Here is a 15,476-nt window from a genome sequence, read left to right on the forward strand (position 1 = left end):
ATACCTTTAAGATTTCATGGTAACTTCACCCAATTTTTGTCATAAAATATTATTTAGATTAGGCTAGACCATTACATTTTGAATGAAATCCCTACCACACTTATGTCAATTATTAAGTCCAGTGGAATGAAAATTACATTCCTCAGCACAAATCCCAGAGAAATCTGGTGCTCTGCTAGAAGGATCAATATATAACAGAAGACAGTACTTCTTATAAATGGTAAATGGGACTATATATAATTGATTTGTTCTTCCAAAGCTTGCCAGAATATCTCTTAATTATCAATAATTTCATGGGCTGCTGTACATTTTATTACTCTGATCACAAAGAACTCCAGTATTTGCTCTGTATTTTACTTTGCTGGTCAGACAATGAAATGAGTTTTTCATTAGTCTGGAACAGACAGATTGCTCATGTAACCTGTGATAGCGAAGTAGTTGTATCAGGTTATATGTAGTAGTCCGAAGAACACAAAAGTTCTAGAATAGCTTGCAGGTAAGTTGACATGGAAAACTAAGGCAAGATGGGAGCGAAAGTATATTCTAAACATATTACACATGGCTACAGAAAGTGCAACAATTAAGGTATAAGCAGGCTTTTTTTTTTTCAGACCTTTCAAAGGTTCTCATCTGTACTGTGTATGTTTCTTTTAATTTAAGCTGCCTAGAGTCTGTCATTGGCCAGTGGAATGAATATCTGGAAAGGAAAAACCAGCTGGAGCAGTGGTTAGAGAAACTGGATCACAAAGTAGAACAGCCTTTAGAACCACAGCTTGGTCTGAAGGAGAAGTTTGCTCAGCTGGACCACTTCCAGGCTATTGTTTCGGAGATAGAGGATCACTCTGGTGATTTACAGCAACTCATTGAAAAAGCTGTGGAACTGTACGAAAAAACAGAAGATGATTCTTTTGGAAAAGCAGCTCAAGAAGAACTGAAAACACAGCTTAATGATATCAGAACTGTAGCCAAGGTAAGATAAAGGCAAAGGCCTCCATTTCAAGTAAAATTTTTAGATATCTGTGTTAGATATGTGTGTTTGAATAGTCTTGCCCTTTGTTATGGCCGAGTCTAACAAAAAAGTTGGATGTAGTTTACTAAAATTCACTGGAATGAAAAAAAGTTGTCGGGAATTGAAATTGGCATGCTTAGGATTTTTGAAAAGTGAAGGGCATATATTTTATTCCTAGTTTCATATACACAACAATATTTCTGACACTCTTCCAGATTTATTTTCTAATACTTTTTCATTCATTTGTAACACTTTTTTTTAACCTGAAAAAGGAAGAATGAAATGCCTCCTTGAGCAGAAAATATATTGTCAGAACGAGAAATGCTCTTGTCAGAAAGATGTATGCCCATATTTTGTGGTGTTTCAAGCCACTAAGCACTGTGCGTGCTATACAGGTATTCTGTTTGGTTTCTAAGGAAGGATGCATGAGCGCACTGAGACCTTCTGCTAACCAGATCGTGACAGTGATGACACTAGCTCTGAGTTACAATCTCCATCTTCTCAGCTAATGAGAAAGTTTGCATCAGGAAGAGGCCACGTAATAACAGGCCAATGTGAAATTGAAGTAAACATTGTATATAAATTCATTAAGCTGATGGAAATGTGACTTGAGTTTTCATGTATCGGGAGTCGAGCTGATAGCCTATAGGTAATTAATCAATAGTCTCTATTAAAAAAAAAAAGAGAACCAAAGTAAAAATTGGAAGATCTAACAAACTATCAGTTAAGAAAAATGTTAAATCTAGGGCATATGAATTTACTTTAGTAAAAATCTGCATTTTTCTCACTAAACTTGATAAAGGAAAGTCATTATGTGGAATCACGCACTTCGGGTTTGGATTTGTTTTATTGCTGTTTGTTGTTGTTATTGTTTTGTTGGGTTTTTTTAAATTATTTGTGGGATAAGAAATACTTTTATTGTCATTGTTTTATTGCTTTAAACACAGACCATGGATGTTATAGCCCTCTCAGATCTATGTAGTCTGTAATTACCACCTATTCAAACACTCTTGTTTTTATGATGAACTTCTGCTCTCTCTTTTTTTTCTTTAATTGATATAGTGAGCTATGAACCTGGTTCCTAGAGAATCAGTGCAGTTTCATCCTTGTATAACTCTACTTCTTTCAGTGGCATTAAATCTGGAGCAATACAAAGATTACTGACTCAATACAATGCTTTTAAACTTGTGAGTATCAGAAGTGAGCATGGCGGTTTTCTCCGAAAATCAATATGCATCTATAAATGTAATTTCTTAAGCAAGAAGGACAGCTTTGCAGTCTTTCCCGTCTTCGCCTTGGGAGAGAACAGCACTGACTGCAACTGGTAGAAGCCATTGCCACCAGAAAAGACCAACTAAAGTTGCACTTTGCCTCTCCCGCTCTACTGGTGCTGTATTTTGATGTGAGCAAAATAAAGAGAGATGTGTGGTTGCCTTTCCTGGGGCTCCTTTGCTTCCCTAGGAAGCTATCTATTTAATTTAGAGACAGGCACATGTGGACATTTTCGTACTCTATTGTTGCATAAAATGCATTAAGAAATAAAAACGTTGAGGATTTACTTTGGGTCTTTTTTGTTTAGCTAGTAACCATCCATTGTCTGACACATTCTGAGAAATTATGATGATTATTTTCAGAGGCAACAGTAGGGCTTAATAATCTAACTTCATTTTTAAAAGCATTAGTTGTATATTGAGCTATTTTAAAAAATGAACAAACAAAGTGGAGTTTAATTCATAAGTGGTTTAGTTTGAAGCCAGTTTAAGGACATTTAGGTCTAGATTAGAATATCCACATGGGAGTAAAAAGCTATTTGATTAACTCAGTTCACTTGTTAGTGTTGATAAACATTCCTGAGTGTTAGCTCACAAGAATATAAGAACAAATCTACTGAGTCAGACCAAAGGCAAATCTAGACTAGTACACTATTTCACCTTTTCACAGTATGGTAAACTGACCCTACTTTAAACTTAGATTAGAAAGCTAAGATGGAGCCATGAAGCTGTTGTATGTCTGTGTCAGGGTATGTGTCCTTCAAGGCTGCAAGGCAAGTGGCTGGGGAGGGCCACCACTTCTGATCTGATCATTAAAATGGGACTCAGCACCATAAGAAACTTTTGCACTTTTAAACTGCAAAGTCCTCATTTGTGGTCTTTGTATGGGATATCTTTCTGACTCTGCTTAGCATTTATAGAGACTTGATCCTTCTAAATAACAGTTATGCTTCCCATGGCATGCAGCTCCCTGGAAGGACCCATGGATGATCTGCAAGACTCTCTCCAGGGGTATTGGGAAAAGCATGCCAGAGTTGCACAGCTGCAGCTTTAACATCTATTAAGTGATACATTTTGTGTTAAAGGATGTGATAAAATAGATTTTTGCATAGATTTTCAGAAGACTTCTTCATCTTTTGCTCCAGTGGAACACACCTGTCCAGACACTAAACCAAACCTTGTACAGTGTAGCACTGTGTTCTGCTGCTGTAAGCTGTGCTCTATTCAGCATTCAAATTGATGCCATAGAGTCAGACTAGCACTCTATACCACTGCATGCTTAAAGCCAGGGCAGTATTTAAGAACTTCAACGATCTTTTTATTTTCTTTTTTTATTTTCTTTTTCTTTTTAATCTGAAATGATAGGAGAAAATGAGAAAAGTGGAAGATATTGTGAAGGATCACTTGCTATACCTTGATGCTGTGCATGAATTCACAGACTGGCTCCATTCTGCAAAGGAAGAGCTGCACCGCTGGTCAGATACATCTGGAGATACATCGACCATACAGAAAAAGCTGTCCAAAATCAATGTAAGATAAGTTAGCTTTCATTATTTCATCTGCAATTCAGACCCTATGCTCTAAAATAGGCCAGAGCCAAAAAGTTGTGGGATCTTGCTCTTTGTATATTTGAAATGGTGATTACATTTCAGTGAGCTGAAAGCAAGCTTTCTAAGCTATGTTTTCTTTTCACCTCCCTTCCCATATGGAACTGGTGGAGTAGAAGTACAATCAGACCTGAGTTAGCCACAGCACACATGGAAGCAATCTGCAAGAGCAGAAGCCTAGTGGCATCACAGAAGAATGTGTCTTAGTTGATTAATGAATGCTGCTCTGGCTTCATCTCCAAATATGCTTTACTCTTTGAGCAGAGTTGTCTGAATCAAAGTCAGAAACAACCTCCCCTGATTTGCATGAAATGGAGCTGCATAAAGCATTGCACAGGTTATTCTCCCCAGACAAAGTAGGAATGTATGATTTGCTTCCTTGTGTATAGTCTCCTTACCCTGACATCCATTCCTACGCATTTGAATGCCTAAATGAGTTACATATTCCTGAATGCAACAGTAAAGCAGGCTGTATGTTTTGCTCCTGCCAGATGTTTATGTCCAGATTCTCACACTAGCAGCATTTTACTCTTCTCCTAAACTTGAGAGTGGGATAGTGAACAGGCTAGATGAGGATTCAGGATACCTGAGATCAAATTACAGATTTGTTGTACATTCTTGGATTGTTTTCAGTCTCCTTTGTGCTCAAACTCTCCATGTATAAAACAGAGAAGAGAGGAGATAATAGTTTCTAGCTTGTAAGACTGACAGGAGAATAAATAACATTACTCCATGCAATGTTTGAGATGATATTTATATTCTTCAGCTTCTTAAGCTGAAAACTCCCAAATTTCCCTTGTAGCGTGTGTAAGATTGAAATAGGACACTGTAGAAAGAATTATTAAAAAAAAAAAAAAGACATGTGCAACCAATTATGGCACATCACAGATCACGGGTAGGCTGTAAAATGCTTTTTCTGAGCAGCAAAGTTGTGTTCTTAAAACTGCTATGAGCAGCTACATACCAGTGTTGCTTACGTAAAAGGTCACAACTAAGTTAGTGTTTTCCGCATCTTAACCCAAACAGTATTTTCAGTATCTAAAAGACGTTCTTTCTCGCCTAAGCTTATGAAACTTTAAGTGTCGCTCTTTAAGCAACGTAAACCCCGCGCACTCTCTCGCCTGAGTCTTATTTTCATCCACCCGCCCGCTGCGTTCCGCCGCCCAAGCGCTGCCGCCGCTGCCGCGGCTCGGTGCGGGACGCTGCGAGCTGCCCCCCCACGCCTTGGGCGGTTCCCCCCCTATTTCCCAGGGGTGGCGGTGGCAGCTGCGGGGGTTACCATGGCAATGTCGCCTTGCAGGAGCTGGTAGAGTCTCGGCAGATCGGCGCGGGCCGCCTGGGCCGAGTGGAGACGCTGGCTCCCGCCGCGAAGCGCAGCACGACCGCCGGCGGGTGCCAGCTGCTGGCCGCCGAGATGCGGGCCCTGCGCTCGGACTGGAGGCAGTGGGAAGAGAGCGCCCTGCGGAGCCAGGGCAGCCTGCGGGAGATGCTGAGCCAGATGGCCCTGTCGGAGCGGGAGTTCGCGGCGCGGGCGGCGCAGCTGGAGGAGGCGGTGCAGCGGTTCGGGGGGCTGCTGGCCGCCTGGTCGCAGAGCCTGGTCCCCCTCGACAGCCGGAACACCGACGCCGAGGTCGTGGAAAGCTGGCGCAAGGAGAAAGTAAGGTCACATCTCTTTTCCTAGCTGCTTTTTGGTTGTACATGTAGCGTTACTGTGGGCAGAAAACTTCTGCCGAGTGGGGCTATCAAGTAGAAAATTATAAAATGTGTTTGTGGAAAATATTTCTATGAAATCTCAACTTCCCAAACTTTTTTTGTAACTGTAATCATAGCCAGCAGTGTTTACAGACGTTTCTCTCCTTGGCCTCTGCTGCACAAGGCTTCGCAAATGCTGCCTGGATCTTAGATGTTGAGAACAAGGCTTGCCTCTGAGAAACTGAAGGAGCTGGCACACCAGCTCTGGACTTCTCTTCCAAGTTGCTCAGTGTTTCAAGCCAGAGTAGCACTTGATCAGGCAAATGTGAAGCATTTCCTAAAAGCCAAGTAGCAGCTGGAGCCATTTCTTACTTAAAATTTAACAGGAGCATATTGAGTTTATACTTTCCATTTCTTGAAATATCCTTCACATTATGCACATTGAGATCTTGTCCAATATTTAAAGAAGTTATACTAGAAACCGATGTGCTTGCTAATTGCTTTGCTATGAAATGCAGTGGAATTTAGAGAAATACAGAGGTTGTTTCTGCTCCTGCTTGTATTCTAGCAAGAAATTCCACATGAATTTATCACACACACTTTAGATACATATGTATATCCACAACAGTCAAAATACATGTTTGTGTGTATCTCAACTACAGTGAATCACAGATGTTGAGAAAAGATAGAGAGAATTTCCCTTCCGGGGTAGTGTTGCAATAGAGCAGTTTCAGTAAAGGAAGAGAGGTGTGTGATGCCTGCTTTCTGACTCCTTGACTGAAGAAAAAACCCAGAATACCTTGTCTTTGAACTGAGATTATAAATCTCCTTCTTCACTGTCTGTGCCAAGTTATTTCTGTGGCTTCCCCTTTCACAGAATTCCCTGACACAGATTTATGGAACCTGCTTGCTTGAGTGCCATCACGTATCTGTAGGAATGATATTACATTGGAGCAAATAATGGTACAAATATGCAAAGTCTTCCATGTTTATATGCTTTTGAAAAGGAAAGGAAGACATGGAATTGTCATCAACATACAGCAATGATTACCAGACGTTTTTTGTTTTATAAGTGGAGAAGTACTAACTTCAAAGGCTATTGCTTTTATTAGTATTAGATATACAGTGTATGTACTGTAGCTCTATGTAACAACACTTTATTTAGGCAGATGTAAACTTTAGTTAATGAGGGAAAATGCAGAGGCATCTCAAGACTTACTATCCAGAGCCGTACTATGTAATTTTATGTATAGTTAGAGGAAATGTGACAGCAATCTTTCCATTTCTGGTCCCCAGGGATAGGTCCTATTGTGAATGTAAAATAGCACTGCAGCTTTCCATTTCCATTGTCTCACAGTGATTCCGTTGCCATGTAACCCAAGACCATGAGTTAAAAATGCATTTCCCAATTCTCAGAATCAGCAAGCTCATTCTGTTATTCTGTTATGCTCAAGCTCTGTTCCTTTAGGTATGTGCAACATAATAGCATATACCACAGATCTTGCACTTGGAATTCGGCAAATTATTTTGGTAACTGTCAGATTCAAAATTAAATCCAAGTGGCTGCAATGGTGCTATCAGTGTTTCTGTGTGGAAATATGCCATAGTTAAAAGTAGACTGTTTTGCAACTTAATGTTTCTGTTTGTCAATAAGCTATGCCTAAGGCTGTATGTCATCAAAATAATCTTTTAGTAGTTATTGAGGTAGGTTATTGAGGTGAAAAATTTCATTGAAAACAGGCAATTCTAACCCTATGCTGCTCTTAGGAGATGCTTGCTTTCTTTACCAAAAAAAGGCTGTTAGTATTTCATTATGATGATTCCTGCCCTACACAATTTGCGACATCGTCAGTTTAAGTAATGTCCATTTTTCTGCTATTCCTAATGCTTTCAAAAAAGTTCTGTGTGTAGTTTAACATAAAGATAAACAAAAAGTAGTTAGTTTACATTCTTTTTTGAGCATCATTGTATTACATAATTACTTAATTCAAATGCTACTTTATATGGCCTTGAAACAAACTGGTAGTGTGACTATTTCAAGTATCTTTTAATTATGATTGAACAGATTTACGATGTATGAGTGACTCAAAGCAGATGAAGTCCATAATATGAGCATGAATAATGTAAATCAGAGGAGTCCTGAAAATCTGCTGTAGCAAAATATTTTTTCATACTTGCAAGAACACAGGAAAGTTTGTACACTCAAAATATCTGAAATATCTCTAGACTTAATTTTACAGGGCTTCCCTGTGATGTATAAATGCAAACATATTTCAGTAATGTTAATACAATCAAGCTGTGAATATGGTCTAAACCACTGTTATTCATAGACAACGCATGCTTGTAGTTTTATTTTTCTCAAAACGTATTGTGTTTTTTCTTCTTGGCAGTTCAGATACTACAAAGAAGCAGTATATATATACCTATTTTTTACTTGCTCAGAAGTGCACGATATAGATCTTAAATTCATTTCACAGCTCTGCAGACTTTTTCAGGAAAAGGGACATGAAGCAAGTACAAAGTTGCTTGTGGGCAGCCTGCATATGAGCTGAATCACTGGCTTTTGTCCATTTGCTGTTTTTACTAAGTCTGTTCATTGGTTTGCTAGACCCTTGCTAATATTTCTTTCTACTTTTGATTTACATAAAGGTATATCTGTTCATTGCAGAGTTAGTACTTTGCAGTGAAAAATCTGCTCAGCATTTTTCTCTCTGTAGTGTAGTTTGTGATATTTTGAAAACCTTCTGCATATATTTTCATGTACATCATTTGTACCTATACTGAACATTGACTTTTGTGTTGATAGATTATTACAAACTGTTTGCTATGTATATTTTCAATCATCCTTTTATATATATATTCAGAAGCATGATTTGGGGACTTCCCACTTCCACGTCCCTATTTGAATTTGTCTTCACTTCCATGTGATCTCTTTCCTAAGTTTATATTGTACATTTCTTCCAGACTGGCACTTTGGTTTAGTCAAACTAATCTGTATGTGCCAAACACTATGGCCTGCCTGTGCTGCAGAACCTCTGCCGTGGTGAATGTAACGAGCTAGAAGTCATCTTTTTTCCCTGGTAGTTTAAGAGGAATGCCTGAAGAATTTAGTTCTAATGAGACAAGGAGCCAAGTCTGCACTGCTCATTATGCTGGAGTGGCCGGTGGGATTCTGCAGTGGAGATGCTGTGGACGTCAACAAAGACTGTTTTTGTTGGAGTGGTTATCACACCTCTCGCAGTGACGTAAGCTAAGCCAACACAAGCATTTTTTTGGTTGGTTTAGCTGTCTCCAAAGCAAGAGTCTTTCCAGTGCAGCAATGACAGGCAGTAAGCCATTTACTCTCACAGGACTGTGAGCAGCTGTACTTTTTCATTGTGAAGCCTTCTGTGAAGGAGTTGAAGTTGTTAAAAGCTTTGTGCGTAAATTAGTTTTTTTGGATACAGTTCAAAACTGTTTTTATTGAACAACCTAACTCAAGCCAACAGGCCATTTATATTTATAGAAACATATATTATTCGCTATTCTCTAATTGTATGGACTTTTATATGAATACAGCTAACTGACAATACCATCGCTTGTTTATGAAAATGAATTTTATAACTTAAAGCATTCTTTGAGAACATTTTGAACTAAGAAAGTTGAGGCTTCTAGAATTTTCGCCTCTAGAAGCTCATAATTTCAAATAAGCTTCTGTACATTTGACTGCTAAAATACTCTTGAAAGTGAACATGCATGGATCATAAATGAAATTGAATTTAAATTCTGATAAATTTTTATTCAAAAGATTTTTTTTTTTACTCACCAGTATTGTTCATTTGTTTTGTATTAACAGGAAACATTGGATGCTCTGGTGAAGTCTGAACATATGACAGATGAGATTAAAACTCAATTAAATGATCTTTGTAGATTTTCCAGAGATTTGAGTACTCATTCTTCAAAAGTTTCAGGATTGATTAAGGAGTATAACAGGTACACGCATTCATCTTGTTTATAGTTAATCAGTCCCATGTGTGAGTGTGTGGGTGTGAGCTGTCTTTTAGGGACCCATTAATTAGAATTTTAGAATTAGAAACAGAGGTATATGATAACTACAATCATTATTTTGATTTCGGTGTCAATAGCAGTTGTAAAAAGTAGTAATTTGGGGTTTTTTTCTAAAAGCCAGGCTGTGTCACCAAACTCAGATGAAACTAATGTATATCCACATCTGACCTATTACAGGAGGAATCCTTTTAAGAAGCTGTGAGGTAGCACTGTGGCTTACTTGTCTGAAGGAAGAACAAGCTATGCCAGCTATTTAAGATATTTTTCTTAATTTTGCCCTTCAGTTTACTTTTCTTTGACTGGCCAGTTCCTTCAAACAGGGGAGCTAGTATTCTCTCAGGTCACTCTATCTGATTTACTTGGGAGTGTGAAACCTGCATTTCAGACACAAGATTCTGTTTTTGCTTGCAGTGGGTTGTAGCTCTTGGCTTCTGTAGCTGCAGAAGAAGGGTGCGATGACCCAGATTGATTCCTTCTAACGTTATGAACTTGATTGAGCCACAGAAGTTAAAATTGGAGCTGCTGTAGTTCCACACCCTATCCCTAGAGAGAGAAGGGGGCTTGCAGAAACTGTTCATGCTTAGGTACACTGAGTCACTCTGGAAAGGCTTACACCTGTCATATCTGTCACACTTATGTCCCAATTTACGTGCTTCACTTTTAAGGGACTGAAAGCCTCTAATCGATTTCCTGGTGCCTCAGTGAAATACTTCAAGTTGGTAGGAGGAACCCAGGTTAACCTAACCTTAGTGTTGTATTTTGGAGAACTAAGTAAAAGCATTGTCACCTAACAGAGTCCTGCCTTTCCTCCCTCCCTCGCTCACTTCTGCTTCCCTGGTGTGATAAACCCAGCCTCTGCCTGCAAGCTTCAAAAGGATGTCAGAGCAAAGAGCAGATCTTGCAGCAAAGATTTCGGACGGCTTTCAGGGACTTCCAGCAGTGGCTGGTCAATGCAAAAGTCACCACAGCCAAATGCTTTGATGTGCCTCAAAATATCAGTGAAGCTTCAGCAAGTCTGCAGAAAATACAGGTAACTATAGCAGTAAAATATTAGTCTAAAGGAGATCTAATCAGTTTCATATAAAGCTCAGATTGAATTGTTTAGTGAATTAGTATTTTTTGTCAATGTTGTTATTGTCAACACTAAAGGTGACTAATGGCAAGGAAATAAACCCTTTTTTTTAAATGTGATTTGTTTAGTATAGTTGTTGGGCTACAGTATGTATGTAGTCATTGTCTCTCATCATAGTTTTCCTTGTTTGTTTCCTTTTTATAATACGAAAAATGTTTTAAAAGTAGAATCGAAACAATATCAGAATTGGGACTTAGTACCTGAATTTATTTCAAAGTTATGTAAATATTTTTCCTCATATAAGAAAGTAGAGCTCCTATGGTGCAAGAAGAGAGTTAAAATGTATGCAGTGTGAGCAGGCATTCAAAAAATGTATTTTTCACATAAAGGTAAAACAAGCCCCAAAAACTCTGTAGATAGGAGTGTCAATTAAAAGTTTATTTTAATCGAGAAAGTGAAAGAAATACTTTTCTGAATAGAATATAATTATAATTTTATCTGAATATAGCAAAATGAGAATTACATAACGAGACTGTTAAACCTTCAGTTAGATAGTAGAACAGAAGAAATTCATAGCAGTTTCATAGGAAATACCAAAACTCAAATCACTTCCTCCTCCTTTTGGTAAATTCACTTTCCCGTGCTTAAACTGTTTACTTAAAAGCATAAACAATACTGTATTAATATATCAAAAACTTTGACTACCCCCAAATGAGACTATGTTTAGAGGAAATATCAGGAAAAAAAAATCCTAGTAGTTTTTGACATTAAATATAAGAGTTTTAGCAAGGTTGTTGGTTGTTTGTTGTTTTTGTTTTGTTTTTTTCCCAAGAGTGGTAAGATGTTTTTTCTTTATTACTGCAGCCCCTTTGTAGCATAAAACCTTACTTAGTTCTCCTATTCCTTGAAAGCTGTTCTAGATGATATAAGCTTTTTTTTTGACATGCAGTGACTGCCTTAGGACTTCTAGAGATGTCTTGGTAACTTGTGTAAACATAAAAAATTTTTTTTTTTAAAAGTTAATGTTCTGTCTGTTAGAACATTTGCCATCATTAAGTCACAAGGCAATTATATCTTTGATTTTAATATAGCCAGAACTTGAAGTATATCGAAGCTAACAGACCCTTTACATTCTCTACTAAGATCTCTAATGTAACTCAGAATTAGAACCTGATTTAGTAATTTTTGTATTGATCTTGTTACTTCTGAATGTGGATGTAACCTCATGATTTTGGATATAAAACTATTTTTGTATCACATAATCATGACAGTAACAGTTTAAAATATTGGTATTTAAGACTACTACATTCCTTTGAGTCCTAAATGCTCATAGAGTCTTTTAATAATTACAAGTTATAAGAAAAGTATCCCAATGGATTGTTTCCTTACATTTCTGTGTAATTTTTGTATATACATATTTCAATATCAGCATTGTGCAAGGTTTCCATGAAGAAAAATACTCTTAACCAGGGGAGGTAAATTAAGGATGCAGAGGGATAAATCCCACAGTTTAGACATTGCTCAGGGTCTAAGCATCAGCCCATAGCCTTAGATGCTCAGGGGAAGCCCAGTGTGGCTGTCACCCGTGGGCAAGGCTTCAGTCCTGCCCGTGCTTTGGAGAGGGCCCTGGTTCCTGCTGTCACCTGTGCCAGGATGCTGGTTGCCCAAAATGAAACTCTCACCACTTTCTATACCGTGGAGATTTAAAGAAGTATAGTACCCAACTAAATGACCAGTAATTGTGTCAGGAAGTGCGGAACACACAGGTAGTTCTAGGGTCTTAATATATACATTATTTAGATGCATGGCACTTCTGGATTAAGTAGCTGTTGTTCCTAAATCCCATAAATATGAATGGTATTAAAATGGACTGCACCAAAATGAGTTAGCATGTTAATGCACAGAAACAATAAACTCTTACCCCTGATCAGTTTTCTGGTAGCTTGCCATTGACCTTTACTGCAACCCAAAGTTCACCAATTATCTTATTTGATTACTATTTTTAGGAATTCTTATCAGAAAGTGAGAATGGGCAACAAAAACTAAACCTGCTAACATCCAAAGGAGAACTGCTGTGCTCTGTTTTACCAAAGGAAAAGGCTAAAGTTATCCAGGACAAATCTGCTACTGCTAAAGAAGATTGGAAAAATTTTATCACCACCCTCCACCAGAAGGAATCTGCATTGGAGGTATTGAACCAGTCACAGTGAGGAAAGATAGATCTAAATTTCCTCTCTGCTTTTTGTTTCAAACAGCACAATTCAGATTTCATGTATAGCTGTATTTATGATGTGACAGAACTTAGAAATAGCTGTTTTCAAGAAGTCTTATTCTTCCATTTACTTTTTACTTTTGTTTACTTATCTCCTTCTGACCCGATTCCACTTTAAGTGGGGTGTTTCATGCAGAAGGCTGTTCTTCAGAGTGACTGAAAGTAACAAAGACAGCAGTTGCTCAAATTCCTTAACATGAGCCTCATCAAACGTACTGGATTACTAAAACACAGTTTCTTTTTTAAGGACTGTTTTAGCAGACTTCTGACACTGGTGCTGATTGAATAGTCCCAGTACACTGCATAAATGTCGCTCTTATTGCAAACTGATGAAATGTAATGTTTTATTTGAGCAACTTTTTAAATAAACCTGAGTGCCTTTCACTATTCTGAACTCAAGATTCAACCAGAATCACAGAAGGTGAATATCTTAAGAAAAATAATCTCTTTTAAGGTCATAGGTTTTAAGGTCAAAAGGTCTGAGCTGGAATTCTTTGCATGACATAGGAGAATTCAAGTTTCTAGGCATTCCTATTTAATGCTGCTTATCTAGCTGAGAAAAAAGTTTAAATACATTTAATGCATCATATATTAAAGACTTTCAAAGAAAATTCTCAGGTAGAAGAGATTTACCTTTCTTCATCTTGGGGTTGCCATGAAAAGATGTCCTTAAAGGTTAATCTTTATAGGCTAGCATTTTTCAGTCTTATAGGTTTAGTCTTTCATTCTGATGTTAAAGTGATAAGGCTATAGCTAAAAAGAAAACTAAATCAGTCTGGGGAAAAAAAATGTAATTCTGGCACAGAAACTATGCTGTCCAGGTTCCAGGTTTCTATTCTATATGAGTTATTTCAGATGCTCTTTTTTAATCATGCAGAATAAGTCTACAAGAAAAATAAGCAGGCACTTTAGGTATGCCTGCCTATGACTTTATGCACATGTTTTTATAACCAAAATTTTACACTAGAAAAGAATATAATCAGAAATGATCCCCAGGATTGGGTTGAACTTAGTCATTCATCACTTAGGAATAGTGGCAGCCCATTTAAGGAAGAATCAGTTTGAATGACTGCAGTCAGATGTTAGGTAATTTGTATCCCAAATTAGCCTTCAGACAGTCTCAGCTGTGTGAGTTAGACTTAAATTGAGTCAAAGCTCATGAGATCTCTGAAGTTTTCAGTTCAAAGGAAATTCGCTTCAGCTTCAACAACTGTGTAGACATTGTTGCCTCTATCTTGCCTCTTAAAAGAGGTACTCTCTCATACTTTTTGTTTTCAGTGCCTGTTTGTGGGATGGGAAGGAGCAAAGCTGGTGTAATTTATTTTGAAAAGTTGTGTATTTGGCTGCAATTATACATACTTTTTTCTGTGCTTGATCTGTGTGTCGTGCATTACAGTTATGCCCAGTGCAGTGGCACTGTTGATAACATTCTGCATGTCTTCCCAGAACTTAAAGATCCAGATGAAGGACTTTGAAGCAACTGCTGAGCCTCTGCAGGAGTGGCTGACCACAACTGAGAAGATGGTACAAGGAAGTAGCAGTCGGCTCCATGATCTTCCTTCCAAGAGGAGAGAACAGCAAAAGTTGCAGGTGATTTCATATAAGCCTTTTTAACACAGCCAGACTTTCCTGTCCCATCCTCTTGATCTCATTGATTCCTTGCAAAAACATGTTCATTCCGGCATCCTGACCTCTAAATAAGATGAGAACTGATTTCAAAGATTGCTGTTGGTGTTCCTGTCCCATCAGGTTTTGCATCTCCACATTTCTTATGACATGCTGCTTCATTGCTATAGCCGTACGGTGTGCCTTTCTCAGCACGCTTGCCATATGTCACTTCTGTTTTCATGGGGCCTTCAAGCTTCTCTTTTTCCTGCATTCTTGCACCCACTCTTAATATTAATGTGCTTGTGCTTTACAGTCTGTCCTTGAGGAAATAAGCTGCCACGAGCATCAGCTCAACAGGCTAAAAGAGAAAGCTCAGCAGCTGTGGGAAGAGCAAGCTGTCAGCAAAAGCTTTATGCGCAGAGTGTCTCAGTTGTCTTCTCAATATCTTACTCTAAGCAATCTGACAAAGGTAATGCACCTTGTGTATGTGCTTTTAAGCAGTTCTTTTGGTTTTGGTGGGGAAAAAGACTGAGATGTGAAACACTGTGGTTGTCTTGCTTGTCTGCTCTGAGCTGTCTTGTCTTTCACACTGGCTTTAAAGAGTGGGAGGTTAGGACCTGGATAATTCAACGGGCTGTCAACAAAATGGAATGGTGATTTTTTTTTTTTTCTTTAAAAACAACAACAATAACAACAACAAAAAGTTTTGATTAAGAAGTAAATTCCACCTGATTATACAATATTTTTTTTCCAGATTCAAAGCCAAGGTGGGTTTGGTTTTGCTTATTTCAAGCATCAAGGACATTTTAGTTATGTAATAAGAGGTGCCTGAAATAAGTATTTTTCAAAACATAGGAGAGTTATTTTTTTAGAAAGTTCAGAATACAGAAAAGTTATT

General features: G+C 38.0%; 1 protein-coding gene across 2 annotated transcripts in view; it reads left to right on the plus strand.

Annotated features, from left to right (window-relative positions):
• SYNE1 (spectrin repeat containing nuclear envelope protein 1) overlaps positions 1 to 15,476 on the plus strand; it is a 295,209-nt gene that overhangs the window by 136,517 nt on the left and 143,216 nt on the right. For both annotated transcript variants that reach the window (XM_065632672.1, XM_065632669.1), the window contains 8 exons: positions 661 to 970; positions 3,646 to 3,810; positions 5,188 to 5,544; positions 9,415 to 9,551; positions 10,479 to 10,656; positions 12,705 to 12,887; positions 14,417 to 14,560; positions 14,892 to 15,047. In XM_065632672.1, the coding sequence (XP_065488744.1) occupies positions 661 to 970; positions 3,646 to 3,810; positions 5,188 to 5,544; positions 9,415 to 9,551; positions 10,479 to 10,656; positions 12,705 to 12,887; positions 14,417 to 14,560; positions 14,892 to 15,047 (1,630 nt within the window). The remainder of the gene's footprint in view (positions 1 to 660; positions 971 to 3,645; positions 3,811 to 5,187; positions 5,545 to 9,414; positions 9,552 to 10,478; positions 10,657 to 12,704; positions 12,888 to 14,416; positions 14,561 to 14,891; positions 15,048 to 15,476) is intronic.

Source organism: Caloenas nicobarica, chromosome 3 (genome assembly GCF_036013445.1).
Source record: "Caloenas nicobarica isolate bCalNic1 chromosome 3, bCalNic1.hap1, whole genome shotgun sequence".
In the NCBI taxonomy this organism is placed as follows: domain Eukaryota; kingdom Metazoa; phylum Chordata; class Aves; order Columbiformes; family Columbidae; genus Caloenas; species Caloenas nicobarica.